General features: G+C 40.1%; 1 protein-coding gene across 1 annotated transcript in view; it reads left to right on the forward strand.

The window, feature by feature from the left end:
* The first annotated feature begins 4,849 nt into the window (after nucleotides 1-4,849).
* LOC119789927 (KN motif and ankyrin repeat domain-containing protein 4-like) overlaps nucleotides 4,850-15,752 on the forward strand; it is a 31,073-nt gene continuing 20,170 nt past the window's right edge. The window contains exon 1 of the mRNA XM_038295129.1: nucleotides 4,850-5,099. Within this exon, the coding sequence (XP_038151057.1) occupies nucleotides 5,090-5,099 (10 nt within the window). The 5' untranslated portion in view covers nucleotides 4,850-5,089. The remainder of the gene's footprint in view (nucleotides 5,100-15,752) is intronic.

Consider the following 15,752-nt stretch of genomic DNA (forward strand, 5'->3'; position numbering starts at 1 on the left):
TAACCTGGTTTTTGTCTTTGCCTCTTGGCAGGAAGTCATCCTGCAAAGTGGATTTGTTAGGACCTTCTCTCTCTGGAAGGATCAACTGAGCTTCTAACTGAGCTGGGGTTCCAAACAGGAGGTTTGGATCCACTTTCCCCAAGAGGTTGTTTGAGCTTCACACCAAGCAAAGGTTTCTTCAGCACTACAGCCCGTTCAAGTACTGTAGGAAATCTGAGTGGCACTAAGCTTCTCCATTCACCAAGGAACAACCGCAGTCTGAGTAACCCAGTCCAACCATCTCCAAGCAAGACACTCTCTGGTACAATCCTCTCAGTCTGGATTCCATAAAGGACACCTTTCCCTGGAGAAGTGAGTCTGCAACCTTTTCCCCCAATTCTAAGATTCAAATTTCCCACTGAGCCTGAACTAACCACAGTGTCTTCCCCTCACCTTTCAGTTCCTGTTGAGCAGTGTTCAGAGCAACACTGGACTCATTCCCTAGTGCTCAGAGCAGCACTGGTTTCACCACATCATTACCTAATAAACCTGTTTAAACTTTTCCCTGGTCTCTCTGTTTGGTCTTCTGCATCTTGGGGTCAGACTTTAATAAAATCATGACAGATTAGACAGCTTAACGTTGATGGATCATCATGTAAAATTGTCACTTTGGTTGAAATATACAGCTCATGGTAAATAAATGACTAAAATATAGACCGAAGCCTAGAATTGATGGCTTTTTTCTGTGTACAGATTTGTGTCTGTTTTGTAAGTATTTTCCAGCTTGATGTGTAACAACCTATTAAAAACCTAACTAATATCAGTCAGCTATCAAACAGTTTTCCAACAAAACAAGTCTATTCGTTTTAAAGATTCAGGAGTCTGAATTATTCTTTTCCATCTTCATAACATTTGAACATTTTGATTTACCTCCAAGTCTTTTGTAGTTTTTATCCCTCCCATTGTAAACAGTAGGTCATGGGAATACTTTTGCTCTTTATTTGTTACACGCATGTCATTTAAGTACTGATACTACAATTGTTTTGCAGTATCAGTACTTAAATGTAAACAATTACAGGTGCTTGGCTCCAGGTACTCAGAGATTCACTTCCATACAGAAACCCCACATTCATATCTTCAGGTAACACAGAGTACATGTCAGGCTTAATATTACTTTAGCGATAGTTTCAAGGTGTTGCTTTATTGTATATCTCCTACCATGTCTTTCGGTTGTGCTGTTCTTTTTTGAAAATGTTTTGTCATTATCTCCTTTCTATCTCTTCCTTTTTTCATCTTTTCTCTCTTTTTTTCTTTTTTCCTTTTTCGTCTTCTGTTTTTCTGCTCTATTTACATTGCAGTGTCCATATAAACTGTAAAACTCCCTGCATAATTATCAGAGATGGGAAGTAATGAAGTACAAATACTTCGTTACTGTACTCAAGTAGATTTTTCTGATATTTTTACTTTACTACTTATTTTTATGGCGACTTTTTACTTCTACTCCTAACATTTTTACACAAATATCTGTACTTTCTACTCCGTACATTTAAAAAAAAATGGCTCGTTACTTTAGTTTTGAATCATTTCAATGGAGTCACCGTTATTATTTTTCACGTCATCAATACCAAATTCAATCTAATTGGATGGGAATCTACGTTGCGTGTGACGCACCACTACAAGATTTATCGACAGATTCGGCGGTATTCATTCGCGGCAAATCATTGTAGCTTGGTGGCGTTAGCATAGTAGCATGGACGACGAGATGATTGAAAATGAACACAACGGAGATCTAGTCCTATTGGCAGACAGCCATTTAAAATGTAGGCAACGGCATGAAAAAAGTGGTTTCTACTTTTACTTTTATACTTTAAGTAAATTTACAAGCCTGTACTTTGTTACTTTTACTTGAGTAAAGAAGTTTAATCAGTACTTCCACTTTTACCAGAGTATTTTTTAACACAAGTATCTGTACTGTACTTTTACTCAAGTACGGAAAGCGAGTACTTTTGCCATCTCTGATAATTATAATAAAGCAATCTTTATGCATGAATCAAGTGGAGCAGTATGGCAATTGCTATACTGCTCCACTTGTGAAAGTAAAATCTGTTGGGCTCTTTTTGGCATCAAGACAATTATTCTTATTGCCACATTGCCAGACAGGACACTGTTAAAAAAAAAAAAAAAAAAAAGTACTGATACTGCTCCATCCCCCGTGCACCATTTGAACATTTCGACCACTCAAAGGAAACAAGCACAAGGGGGCAACAGAGAGTAACTAAAGACTGCTTAAATATAATGGAAAATACACCAACAAAAGATCAACAAAACATAATAACTAATAATTGAAAACTAAAGGTGAGAACCATGACACATGGAGGGGTACTGGATCTGTACTTTCCTCTACTTTAAACACTGTTGACTGAGGTGATACTCCAGTAGTCACAACAGGTTTCTGTACCCAGTGCTGCAGCTAAGAATGCCACCACTATTCACCTCAAATGTTTCTTGACCAAAAAAACTGCTTTTGTTTTTAAACACCACTAATAATCAACATATCTAGTGACCTCTGAATTTCCTCCAAAAGTCTTTATACTGACTGAAGACATGACTTTAATAGTGGGGGGTCTGTGGCCTTGTTCATAAATGATTCGATTCAGAGTCTGTTTCATGACAAGACCGTTTCATCGGGCCAACAAGGTTTCTGAATAGTTATGGTTACAGCTGATTTGTACTCCATGAAGATGCCAGCTGGGACAGACATCTGAGCGAACAGAAAAACTTCAGATTCCTCCATCTGTTCTCTGTTATTCTAGTTCTGCAAAGGGCCATACCCCCACAGAGACTGTCTGCCCCCTTTTCTTGTTGTAAACATTTACTGTTAAAGATGCTAAAAGACAAAAGGCATCTGCTAGAATAACTACATGTCTGGGATAACTGAATGAGGCTAATATTTTCTTAAACAATCTGCAGAGGTTTCATGTGATTCCTGCTTACAGAAAAACCTTCCGAGGTCTGACAGTAGTTTCTACCAGTTAGCAGTTCCCACCACCCAAAGAAAATAAAGACAGCCTCTTTTGGACTTACATGTTCTGCTTTGCTGCTCTAAAAATCTATATCTGTTCATCATCAATTTCTAGACCATTTGTAAGATTATTCCAAACTAGATTTATACCCCAATCTACTAAAAATGATTAAGGTCTAAATCTTTCTGTGAGACTGCCTTTCAAAAGGTTCTTGCAGTTTGGCCAAATTACGATCAGCATGTGGTCAGTCTGTCAGCAGTTTTTTGGTCCAATAAAGGCTTTTCTTTCCTCCTTCTCCCTCTGATCAAACCACAATCCCTCTTAGACTCACTTGTATGCTGGTAATGGAAAAAGGAGGATCTTTTGCTAATTCCTTTTCCATTCATGGCCAGGCTAATGTCTAAAGTTGCCTTTCTTTACTCAATCTTTCATGTGCATTGCCTTGTTTGTTTTGCTTCTGCTGATAGGTCTGTGGACTGGAATTGATGGCAATCACAGATCCAATGTGATTTTTGATAATGAAGACAGCAAAACTAAATGGAGAGAGAGATTTACCAGAAATCAAAAAGCCAAAGGACTAATCAGACCACAAAGAGCTTTACTAGTCATTCAGATGTTCTAGGGGACCACAGATATTATAATTTCTAAAATTATATAAAGCAACAAAATAAAGATGAAGCCTTTATTAGGATTGAAAGGGGTGTGGAATAAAAGGAAGGTTTAATTTTGGGAAAATGCATAAAGGTAAAACAGAAAAACAGCTTGTACAGATCTTATATTTTTAAATAATTTTTCTAATTTCTCTTTTTCAGATTTAGAATTATTATATTTTGAAATTGCATTTGACAGATCGCATTCACTTCACTTCAAGCCCTATAAAAACGCAACGCTTTACCACTTACTTACTAGAAGACACTGCCAGGTGTGGCTTTCTTTCCAAGGCTAAGAAAATTCTGGTAGGTTTCCTCAACTTGTAAAGCATGTTAAAGTCCTTATTTTTTATTTTGTGTTTCTCTATTAACTTTCCTATACCAGTGCCAGATCAATCCTCCTTAAAGTCCTTTGGTCCATTTTTAGAGTTAAAGGTTGACTAATCTAACTAGATGTAAATATTTGACTATCAAGAAAGTAGCAGAATAATATCTCTTATTACTTTGACATTCAGCAGGAATAAATGGTTTTAATCGTAAAATATATTAAATAGTAAATGTTTTGCATTTTCATCTATGCATTTTTTTTAAATGTGGCTCGGCAGTAAGTGTGGGTTAGTATTCTGAATAAATAAAAGACTTTAGCCCTAAAGTATCGTCAGAAGCAGCCCAGATACATACTCCAACCTTTTTGGGGAACTCTATCTGTCACCGGCTAATGTTCTTTTCCGAGAAAATTATCTGTTTGGCTAAAAGATCTGTCTCTGCAAAGGTCAGGCCATCTTGAACCATGAGTTATGTCCCTCTGGCATTAGAGCAGGGCAAAGCCTTTAACTGGCATGATGTTGTTGCCTCAGAGGGAGATTTTTGAAACACGATGAAAGAAGATCTGAAAAGACAGAGAGGTAGGCACTCTGAGAATTACTCCCCTGGATGACACCGAGCCTTTTGAATGCTCCAGCATCATCACCACAGGAGATCAGAGTTTAAGCTTCTGTCTGGCTGCTTGGTTTGTTGGTTAATAATCTTCGTCCCTTGGATCATGGTCAGAACACATCGTTCCTCACGTTCTGCCACATGACCCAAACTTTTACAGAATGCCTCTCTTTCCCTCACCAGCTGTATTTCTGGCTGCCGTCTGGTGGAGTGGGTGTGGTTCTGTCAGTTTATGCCTTTCTCTCAATCAGCCTGTCTTGCTGGACAGGAGGCAGCTTAGGAAGGCGTGTTCCTAGCTCCTCCTCGCTCGGTGCTCTCCTACACACACACACAAGCAAAGCCTGCTTCTGTTATGGCAGGGGCCACGCTGTGGCATTTCCCAGACAGCCGAGGCATGCCGCCCTCCCAGCCTGTTGAGGATACAGACAGGCAGAGCTGAATGCAGAGTTGCAGAGGACCGTCTGACAGGCCAAATCTGCGAAGTGAAGGAAAGAGTCGAGCATGTCCCGAGGTAAGAACGATATAATATTCACATTGTAGCATCCCTCCAGGCAGCCGGAGGTTAAAGAATTGGGTTCTTGCCAAATTTAGAGATGATGACCTTGACTGCTTTGATAAAAAAAAAACTGTCTGCTTTCAATTCAGGTTGAAAAAAACAAAACAGTTGACAGTATTTCGATTTTTCAAAAATGTGTGAATTAAAGCAACATCCTAGAAATGATTATTAGCAAGACTTTCAAGGCAAGATATTTGCCTCTTAAAGAAACTACGTTGAATTGCTGACATTTAAATGTGCATGCTGCTGGGGAATTCAGCTGAACTGACAAACATGCGTGACCATGTAAACACACGCACAGAGGCGGCACACTTTCTATTTTAACCCAGCTATGTTAACATGGCATTGCTTTCTTCCTATCATGAACCCTCCTCCCCTCCCTGGGCAGCTGCTTCTGCCATGCAACGAAGCTTTGGATATGACACACTGCAAATCTGACCCTGTTGCTGTTGGAAAGGGACCAGAAGGAGTCTAGAAACCCAAAAAGAAAGTCCCAAGAAGCTGAATAACTGAATAAACATCATAGGGGATCTACTTCTAGGAACCCTGGAAGCAGTTAGTTATGAATATGAGCTTCATATGAAAAATAGGAGACTGATAGAGTGCAAGTTTGTGGTGATGGAGGGAGCAGAAATCTAAACAGTTGGCTTTGGCTCTTAAATCAATTCTGAACAGAAGATGAGGTTCAAAACTATGTGCTGGGAAGAAACCACAAGTTGTACGGCCAAAAAGAGGGGTGGGGGGGATTTTTCCAGGAACAGAACAGAGATGGTGAAACATGCAGACATATGTATATTTTGGGTTCAGTGTTGAGGGCATAAAGCAGTGAAAATGGAAGAAAGAAAATGTTGCTTTTTTTTTAAATCTAGTTTTATTCTTTATTAACTGAGTTAACAGACTGGGTTCAATTATGTTTCAAACTGTGTCACTGTGTTCCATCACGTTTTTACTAACTGCAATTTCCATTTTTAATCTTTCGGGGGAGTTAGACGATTCTAAAGCCTGGTTTATGCTGGATGTGTGTCGCAGTTAACGAAGATATGCCCCGCCCCTTCTGCAGACACTCTCCAAAGTTGTAGGTGACCGCAGACAGTGCTGCAGAAAGGAGACCTCTGATTGGTCAAATCTACATCCGCTCTGTATTTCCTGTGTGCTACCTTAATGGCTTGTTTTGTTTGTATGACCGCCATTGTGGAAAACGACTCGTGAAGATGGACCAGCTAGAAGAGCGACGTGTGTGAGAACGCTGGGACGCTTTTTCCACCTGGATCCCCGCTCTTTTTCACCCTCATGTCCCTCTGTTGTCGTACAAACTTGCCCCCTTGAGTGATTGTCCGTCTTGAATTGTGACGTGGAATAACATGGTGCAGACCACGCTTCAAAATTGGGCATCAATCAAAAATATCTGAGTCATACCCGCGACAAGCTCACTGCGAAACACTGCTGCGGTCGTATAACTAGCCCTTAAGGGCCCTTGACTGAGGGGGGAGGGGACAAATTATTTGTCCCACTATATTTTTCAAATATAAAAAGAAAATCAGCAGTAATATCAATGTCTTTCATAGGGCCCCAAATTCCTGCCGGCCCCCATGACTATTGTTTTAATCCAAATTAGCGGATTCTGGAGACTAAAGCTAACGGTTAGGCAGAGATAGAAAGAAACTCTAGTTTCTATTTCCATAGAAGCAGACCTCCATTTTTACAGGAAATGGAGGTACACTGTAGGAGGAGGTGCGCCACATCTGATCTGCCTGTGTGAAACATATACCGAGGACAAAGCATGTCAAATGTTCCCAAGGTAACTGTCTGATAAGGCAGTCTAAGATATTAAATTATTTGTGTTTCCCCTCAAAGTGTTGTAATATTTTTTTTATTATATGCTGCTTATATTCTATATCCAACAGTGTTTCACTCGATGCAACCCACGCACTTCCTTTATTTCTCAATTAACTGTTATGTGTGTAAAAAAAAACAATCCTAAAAGCTAATGTGATGAAATTAGCAATACACGGCAGCAATACAGAATGATACTACAAAATGTATGCGACACAAATCGCTGAAAGTTATCTATTGCAGGTAACATATGGACTATACATAACATTCCACGAGAAAACAGCATCACCTAAAAAAGTTTTAAAGGTCCATATTTAGATTATATGTTATTATATGTATATAATATGTATAGATAAAAAGACAAAATTTTATTTATTATGATAAAATAAGGCTATATACTTCAAGCATCCATCCTGATCAATCCTCAAAACCAGTGTTTTGAGCCTAAATAGAACATCAGCACAGGACTTGATGAATGGACATAAAGAGATGTGGCGTCATCTGCTGGCAGGATCTCTGAACTACCGGAAATGTTGACCAGATAGTGGCTATTAACCAAAATAAACAATGCAAATTATAAAGAAAAATACTATAATTATATAACCTGGCGTGAGCCACATTAATATTTTTTTTTTGTTTAATTGGAATTCTACATGGTGCAAATTTGGTAAGAGGCCTGCAGAAGGTGTTATCAAAAAGGGAGGGACATTCAGAACAATTCTTTGAGGTGATTGGCTAAAACAAGTGGCCCCTGCCTCCCATGTCAAGATTCTAACCAATCATAGCAGCTGTGACATAGGACATTCTAGCCGAGTTAGCCGATGAATTCAACTGTTACCAAATCCAGGAAGGAGGAAAGCACCAACACCTTACCCATCCACCAACGCACAAAGAGTGTCCCTATGCTTGTTTTTCAAAAAGCAGCAGAGGGTACTGCAACTGAAACTGGCGCAGCCATGTTTGTTTTGCTTCAGCCCTCCGCCTCTGGTTGATGTCAAACACGTCCCTGCATTTCATTGGTCCAAAACATTTCTATATCGAGTAGGGATGGAACGGTTTATGAAAACCGTCCGAACCGTTCGCTTCGACTGTCTCGGTTCAATTCGCGTGTGTTGCGTTCGGTTCATGCGCTGCTCCTTTTTCTCACAGGCGAAGCGTGTAAACTCCAGAGCAGAAGGTGGCGGTACTAAACAAGAAGAAGCGAAGCAGCGTAGCCGGGTGTAGCGGAAAAAAATCAGTTGTTGTCGAGAATTGTGTGTGTATGGCGAGTGGGAAAGAACAGGAGTTGGAAGACGCGCCAGCAGCACTTTATAGGTCTGCTGTATGGGACCACTTTGCATTTAGAGTAAGGTGACCAGATTTCTGAAATCAAATCTGGGGACATTTCTTGCTCGTGGATAAAAATCAATACATCTTATCGAGATGAAATTAGGAAACGGGGACAGTAATGGTTTCATATATTTTTACATATTTATTAATATTTAAACAACAAAAATCAAGTGTAAAAGCCAGGAATGTGCCTTTCCAAACGTTTAGTATATCCTAAGATTAATAACATGAAGTGTTATTAGTAGAAAACTAGAACTGTGTCTCTGGGTTGGGGCAAAGTGGTGGGGGTGGGAGCGGAGGGGTCAAGGGTCATTAGCAGGGCTTTCCAATTTTGGGGGCCCAATGAGCTCTGCCGCCTCCTAAGGGGAGAGTGACATGAGGAAAAGAAATTTAGAAAAGTAAATACAAACATTTATTCTATGCCTGTGGCTGTCTGTTGAGACAGAGTTTCCCCACCTCTTCAAAAAAGTGCAACAAATACTTATTCTGTTTACATCTACTGTACATACCTATAAGAAATATTTTTTTTCTTCATTAACATAAAAAAAACAAGTAGTAGTCAAGCCTGCAGGTAAAGGTTCATATATGTTTCTTACTGTTACCTAGCCAGATCAATTCAATTCAATTCAGTTTATTTATATAGCGCCAAATTCACAACACATGTCATCTCAAGGCACTTTACAGTTCAACCAGATCATACAGTCAAATCGATACAAAGTTTTCTATCTAAGGAAAACCAGTTGATTGCATCGACTCATTGACTCAAATACAATCCCTCACACTAAGCATGCTTGTAGCGACAGCGGAGAGGAAAAACTCCCTTTGAACAGGAAGAAACCTCCAGCAGAACCAGGCTCAGTGTGAGCGGCCATCTGCTGAGGCCCACTGGGGTTCAAGGAGACAGAAGCAGAGACACAAAAAGCAGCTGTAAAAGGCGGCCCCGTCCAGGAAACGCACAGCCAGGCAGACGAGCTCTGAGCCAGCTCCCATGTCAGAGGACGAAGAGAGCACATCCACTCAGTCACAGGACCACACTGGAAAACAGGCCGATCTCCAACATCTATAAACAAAGGTGTTGATGGCAGCAGCACAGCTGATGTTTCTTTCCAGGATGGAGTCACAGCCAAACAGGAACAGACGAGGCAAAGCTACTCTGAGGAAAAGCAGAGAGAGCAGAACGTTAGAGATTGAACTAACAGATTCTGCAGAATAGGAGAACAGAGATAGAATGAAGCAGAATGATGAAAAAGGGGTCCCTATGTCCTCCAGCAGTCTAAGCCTATAGCAGCAGAACTATAGTGATAGCTCAGGATAACCTGAGCCACTCTAACTAGAAGCTTTATCAAAAAGGAAAGTTTTAAGCCTAGCCTTAAAAGTAGACAGGGTGTCTGCCTCACGGACTAAAACTGGTAGTTGGTTCCCCATCAGGGGCCTGTGTGTCTCAAAGTAGCAGGTTCATTTTTCCTACTAACCTGAGTATACAGCCACTCTGTGTTCCACAGCATACTTTGCACACTACATCACTCAATATGTTAGTTTATCATTCAAATCATGTCAACGCTTTATCACTTGAACTTTATTAATACATATTATACATTTTAAATGTTTGAAACAGAAATATTAACTGAACAGGGTCTGAGGCAGTGGCCCTGGTAATTTGGGTAAAATAATATAAGAGAAGACATAGCAAGTAAAAAGCAAAATAACCTTTTTAAATGTCTTAAACAAGTTTAACCATTGAACAGCAGAATAGGCTTAACATCAACACAATGTATATAATCCAAGAATAGTCCATATTTATAAACAGCAATAACATATACATATATTATTTCCTTCTTTTCACAGCTTCTGTATTGTGCATTAAGGCTTCCTCTTATGTTTCCTGCTCTCTGCTTTACTCCTCAAAGTAATTTTTTCTCCCTTCTTGTCAACCGTTTTTTCTATCAGAGTTCCTAGTTTCCTCCTCTCTCATTCAATCTCCTTTCTGTCTTTCTATCTTCTTCCTCACTCCTCCAGCATCAATCTTACATTATTCTAAAACAGAGACATTATATAATCAAAATCACCTCCAAAAAAATTAGGATGTGCAACATGAAAACTTATTATTATTAATATCTCATCTAAATACTAAAAATGCTAATTACCACAATATTAGGAGCTACAAGCAAAAACCACATAATAAATGGACATTAAACAGGTGGTTACCTCTATCATTCTCAGATCATGTAGATCTTGTCTTATTCAGTTCTCCTGTTACTGACTCATATTTTTTCACAAGGAACTTTCATATATATCCAAACTGAGCAGTAAAAAAGCACACCAAAAACTGGAAGTCTATGCTCATAAATCACAACCATAAATCATCAAAACAAATTGAAATAACTCTACTTATAATAACTATCTGAAATATAAACTAAAGGTCACCTATCCATTCTAAATCATCTTTATACAAACCCTTGTTGATCCCTGGAGAACCAGCGTACCAGATTAGCGCCTTACAAGGAGTTTTCAATCATTTTGCTACATTTTAACCCAGCATCTTTTACTCATGCTCAACTCGTGGTCTTGTCTTACTTTTTATTATTGTTTTAACCTGGACACAAACCAAACATTCATCACAAGGTCAGCCCGATCAGAATAAAATTAATTGATTAACACACTTACCATCACTCAGCGTAGCTCCCCATTAGTTGCCACAGGTTGTAAAAAACGAACTTCCACTTCTTCTCCTTCTTCTGTTTTAAAATTGATGCGCTCTTCTTCCTCTTTGTCTTTTAATGGCAGCTGACATCCAAAAGGATCATTACCGCCCTTATTGTGGGGCGCTCTGTTCCTTATCTTTATGTTATCAGCAGCGCAACCAGCTACCGTAATACCTATTTTTGCGCGCAACAGCTCTACCGTAATAACAGTCTACACGCAACATTTTTCGCCTCGGTAAAATCGGGGACATTTCCGGGGACAGCTTTAGCCGGGGACAGGTGGTCCAAAACGGGGACAGTCCCCGGAAATCGGGGACGTCTGGTCACCCTGTTTTAGAGTGACCTACGATGACGGCGGAAAGAAAGTTGTGGATAAGAACAGTGTGCAAGCATTGTGCAACACGTTTTGTTTATGCTAACATCAAAACGACCTACATGTCAGGCTAACAATCAACATATACCGAACCGAACCGAAAACCGTGACCACGAAACCGTGAACCGAACCGAACCGTGGATTTTATGAACCGTTCCACCCCTAATATCGAGGCTAATGCATCTCTTGGCTTCTTTGAACATGTTTTTTTGGTAGTTTTCCCTCTCTATTCACAAATTTCCCAACAATTCATCTTGCTTTTTGAGGTAAATAATCATTAACAAGGATAAAAACAAACAAATGAAAAAATAATACTCCAGCAGGGAGCCATCATTTATCATAAAAACATTTATAAAACCCGATCTTGACAACCTGTCAGATAGCTGACAGCTTGGAAGGGTTGGGTTATTGTTCTTGTTGGATCTTCCTGTCTTGGTTTAATGGGTATTGATGTATACCACACTTTTTATAGTCTTCCAAGCTTATTTTTAAGTATGAATGTGAATCCATTAACAGAGGTCATGATTAATGTCTGCAGTTAGATGTGTATTAAATTATCATTCCCTTCTTGTCTTTATAGGGAATGTAGCTTCAACTAGCTTCATGGACTGTTCCCTACTGCCATCAGACTGCTGAATGTTAGAAAAAACTGAAAAAAAGCTGAATTATGGAAAAACTGTACATCATATCACAGTCTTATGTTTACATTTGATCCCTGTTGCACTTTAAGAAATAAAAAAGTCATGAGAGCTGTACAAAACAGCTCTCATGTATACAAAATTTAAATGAAATTAAAAAAACAAATAAAAGGGAACGGTTGAATGATTGAATAGTATCTTAAGGTATTCAAGCATATGTATATCTGCATACTACCTACATACATATTAGCTTGTATCAACTAAACAATTTTCAATAGTTTTTTTCCTCCAAAAATGTTTACATTTGATCACTTCTGCACTTTAAGAAATGGAAATGTCATGACAGCTGTACAAAAAAAGTTTTTGTTTTGTATATACTCAGTGTATGCAAAATGACAATAAAGTTTGTCTAAATCCAACTAAATTTCTTTAAAACCTATGCACAGTTCAGGCCAAACAGCGTTTTTTCCCTTGAATATTTCAGACAGGACTAATAGGGAGAGCTATTTTGCATCCGGCCTGTACAGGTAGCATCCATCAGCACACTCACCCTTAATGGTAGGCCATTTCTAAGCCTTTGTAATCACTAGTCTCAGAGATCACCCCAGTCTGCTGTGGGTTTTGGTAAAGAATGCTGTGGACAGACTTGGTGTGATTATGAGTTTTATGCTGATGCAGGGTGAGTTAGAGGAGACGTCTCAGCGGGGCCGTATTTACACAGAGGAGGCGAGCAGCTGTAATTGGACAGGGACAAAACTGTCCTAAGAAGAAGTGACAGTAAAGATTTGACTTGTTTGAAATGAAAAAAAAAAGTGAAGCTCTGACTTTAGAAGCTAAGTGTGCAGCGGCTGCTGTTTTGCTGGGGCCTGTTTGGGGTTAGGCGAATATTTTAAAGTTTCATTTCTTGGGTTTCCTGTGAGGTGGGCCCACTGCTCCGAGCACAGACAATTAAAATATGTGCCACGGACATGTGGACATAGTTAGGCAATGACTCTGGGGAATTACCTAACCCTAATTCTCCTATATTGTTTCCGCTGTGGTAACCTGGGCTGGGAGAAATGTCCAGGTCTATATTTATAAGTAGGAAACAGAGAGCCTATTGGCAACAACAGGCAGCTTTGATCACATGTCTGGTGGATGGCTGAAAACCAGTTTGTCTGAAAAAGTATCTTCTGATTATACGGGAATCAAAGTCCCCCCCATTCAACACCCAGAGTTTTGTTTTTTAACATGAAATTTCACACAGATTAATCATTCATCTCTTTACTCCATTAGCTTTACAGGTCATTACCAACTAGTTTGCTTGTGTAACTGGAGAGCAGTTGTCTGAACAATCTCCCACAGCCTTTAAACTGACTTAGGGTCTCTTTGACGTGTCTGCCAGATATGTGCTCCAGCTTCTCGTACATTTGTGCGTGACAAACTCACACTCTTTAGATTGATGGTACGCAGATTTCTGTCAAGGGTCAAAGATCATGATGGCGATAACAACATACTGGAACTGGATGGTTTTTAAAGTATTAGAGGAATAAAAACAAAGACTGTATTTATAGCTTCCAGGACCTGTCAGATGTTTTTCACATTTTCTAATGTTACCATCATAAATCTATCTGTATTTCATGTGAAGGGCAACTGCAATGTAGTTTGTAATTTGGAGGTGGAAGGAGGACGATTCAGTGTTGTTTGAATTAGCATTTAAATGTCCTTCACTCTGGGACCCCTGAAACTTCCATGACCCAAACTATTAGGGGTGTAATGATATAAGCAATACTACAACAACCAAAGTCGATGGTTTTTTGACCATTTCTAAGTGATTCTTGTATCTTTAAGCATTTTATTATAAATATTGATTGGTTAGTTTCATTTCTATAGTAGATCTGTAGGTTCCATAATGGCTGATCTAAGGAAAACAGCAGGAGAAGGTTGAGGAAAAGCTTAAGCTGGTAACCGTCACGTCCTGTCCACTATGTAGTGTCTCCAAATTTGCAGCCTTATATCGTTACAATAATGACCATAGGTGAGGGTAGGAATGTAGACCGAACGGTAAATTGAGAGCTTTGCCTTTTCGCTCAGCTCTCTCTTCACCACGACAGACCGGTGCAGCATCCGCATTATTGCAGCAGCTCGATCTCCCGCTCCATTCTTCCCTCACTCGTGAACAGGACCCCAAGATACTTGAACTCCTCCACTTGAGGCAGGGACTCTCCTCCAACCTGAAGGGGACAAGCTACCTTTTTCCGGTCGAGAACCATGGCCTCGGACTTGGAGAAGCTGATTCTCATCCCGGCTGCGAACCGCCCCAGCGCACGCTGTAGGTCTGGGCAGGAGGGAGCCAGCAGAACTACGTCATCCCATTGGTCATGAAATCTGGATGATGACCGAAAGAACGAGATCCCGGATACAAGCGGCTGAAATGAGCTTTCTCCGCAGGGTGGCTGGGCTCTCCCTTAGAGATAGGGTGAGGAGCTCGGTCATCCGGGAGAGGCTCAGTGTAGAGCCGGTTCTCCTCCACATCGAGAGGAGTCAGTTGAGGTGGCTCGGACATCTTCTTCGGATGCCCCCTGGACGCCTCCCTCGGGAGGTGTTCCAGGCATGTCCCACTGGGAGGAGGCCCAGGGGATGACCCAGGACACGCTGGAGAGACTATGTCTCTTGGCTGGCCTGGGAGCGCCTAGGGCTTCCCCCAACAGAGCTGGAGGAGGTGTCTGCGGAGAGGGAAGTCTGGGAGTCTCTGCTTAGTCTGCTGCCCCCGCGACCCGGTTCCGGATAAAGCGGGAGACGACGAGTACGATCGTTACAAAAACACTACTGTCCACCATTACAACAACTTTATATGGTAGGATAGAGCCTCTAAAGGGTTAAAGAACAGCAGCTGATTTAATTCACGCTTTTTTTAGACCTTTGAAAATCTTGTTTGGTTATTTTGATGTTGTCACTTAACAGACTAAAGCAAACCTAAGGCAAATAAGCTACATCCCCCAAAAACACCAGATGTCATTTAAAAGTTGGTTTTTAGGCTAAATCTGGTCGGTCCATCATAGTTGGGATTTACTCTAGAAATGTCCCATTTTAGTCCAATAATAGACGTTGAAAAGAAGTTGCAAACCTTGCGTACTTCACCCCCTCCATTGCATTTGCATAACATTTGGTTATTGTAATATTCTTAGGGTACTTATCTTTCAAGTTTACATTTATTCTTTAGAGTGCTGCCTTTCAAAGTTCTTGGACCTTGATATTTTAATTTGACCTAATATTGCTTTTAATTTTGCACCCATCACATTAGCAATTCTAAGCTGCTGGTTATTGTAATATTGTAATTCAATTCCTTAAGCTAACATGTATCTTCGTGTGAGAATATGTAAAATGAAAAATTAATAGTTAGGAATAACTAAGAGATAAGAGATCCTTTTGGGAAAAGTGCAAGCTCAGCGGAAGGGGGCGGCAAAGTGCCCCCAAACCTCCCCCCCAAAAAAAAAAAAATTAAAAAAACAAAATGGCCTTCCTCATGCTCTGATTCTGCATAAATCATGCAAAATATCCATTGAGAGTAGAATACATGTGCGTCTTTCAAACAACAATTTCAATTAGGGATGCGCGATATAATCGGCCCCCTATCGGTATCGGCCACCCCACCGATATTTAACCTGATATTTGATCAGCTTTTGAGTTTCTAAAGCCTAAAAAAAAAAGAAAAATACTACTTCTTCTTCCTCAAAAACTTATTTTTTACAGA

Source organism: Cyprinodon tularosa, unplaced genomic scaffold, assembly GCF_016077235.1.
Source record: "Cyprinodon tularosa strain WSP-4 unplaced genomic scaffold, ASM1607723v1 ctg350, whole genome shotgun sequence".
NCBI lineage: Eukaryota > Metazoa > Chordata > Actinopteri > Cyprinodontiformes > Cyprinodontidae > Cyprinodon > Cyprinodon tularosa.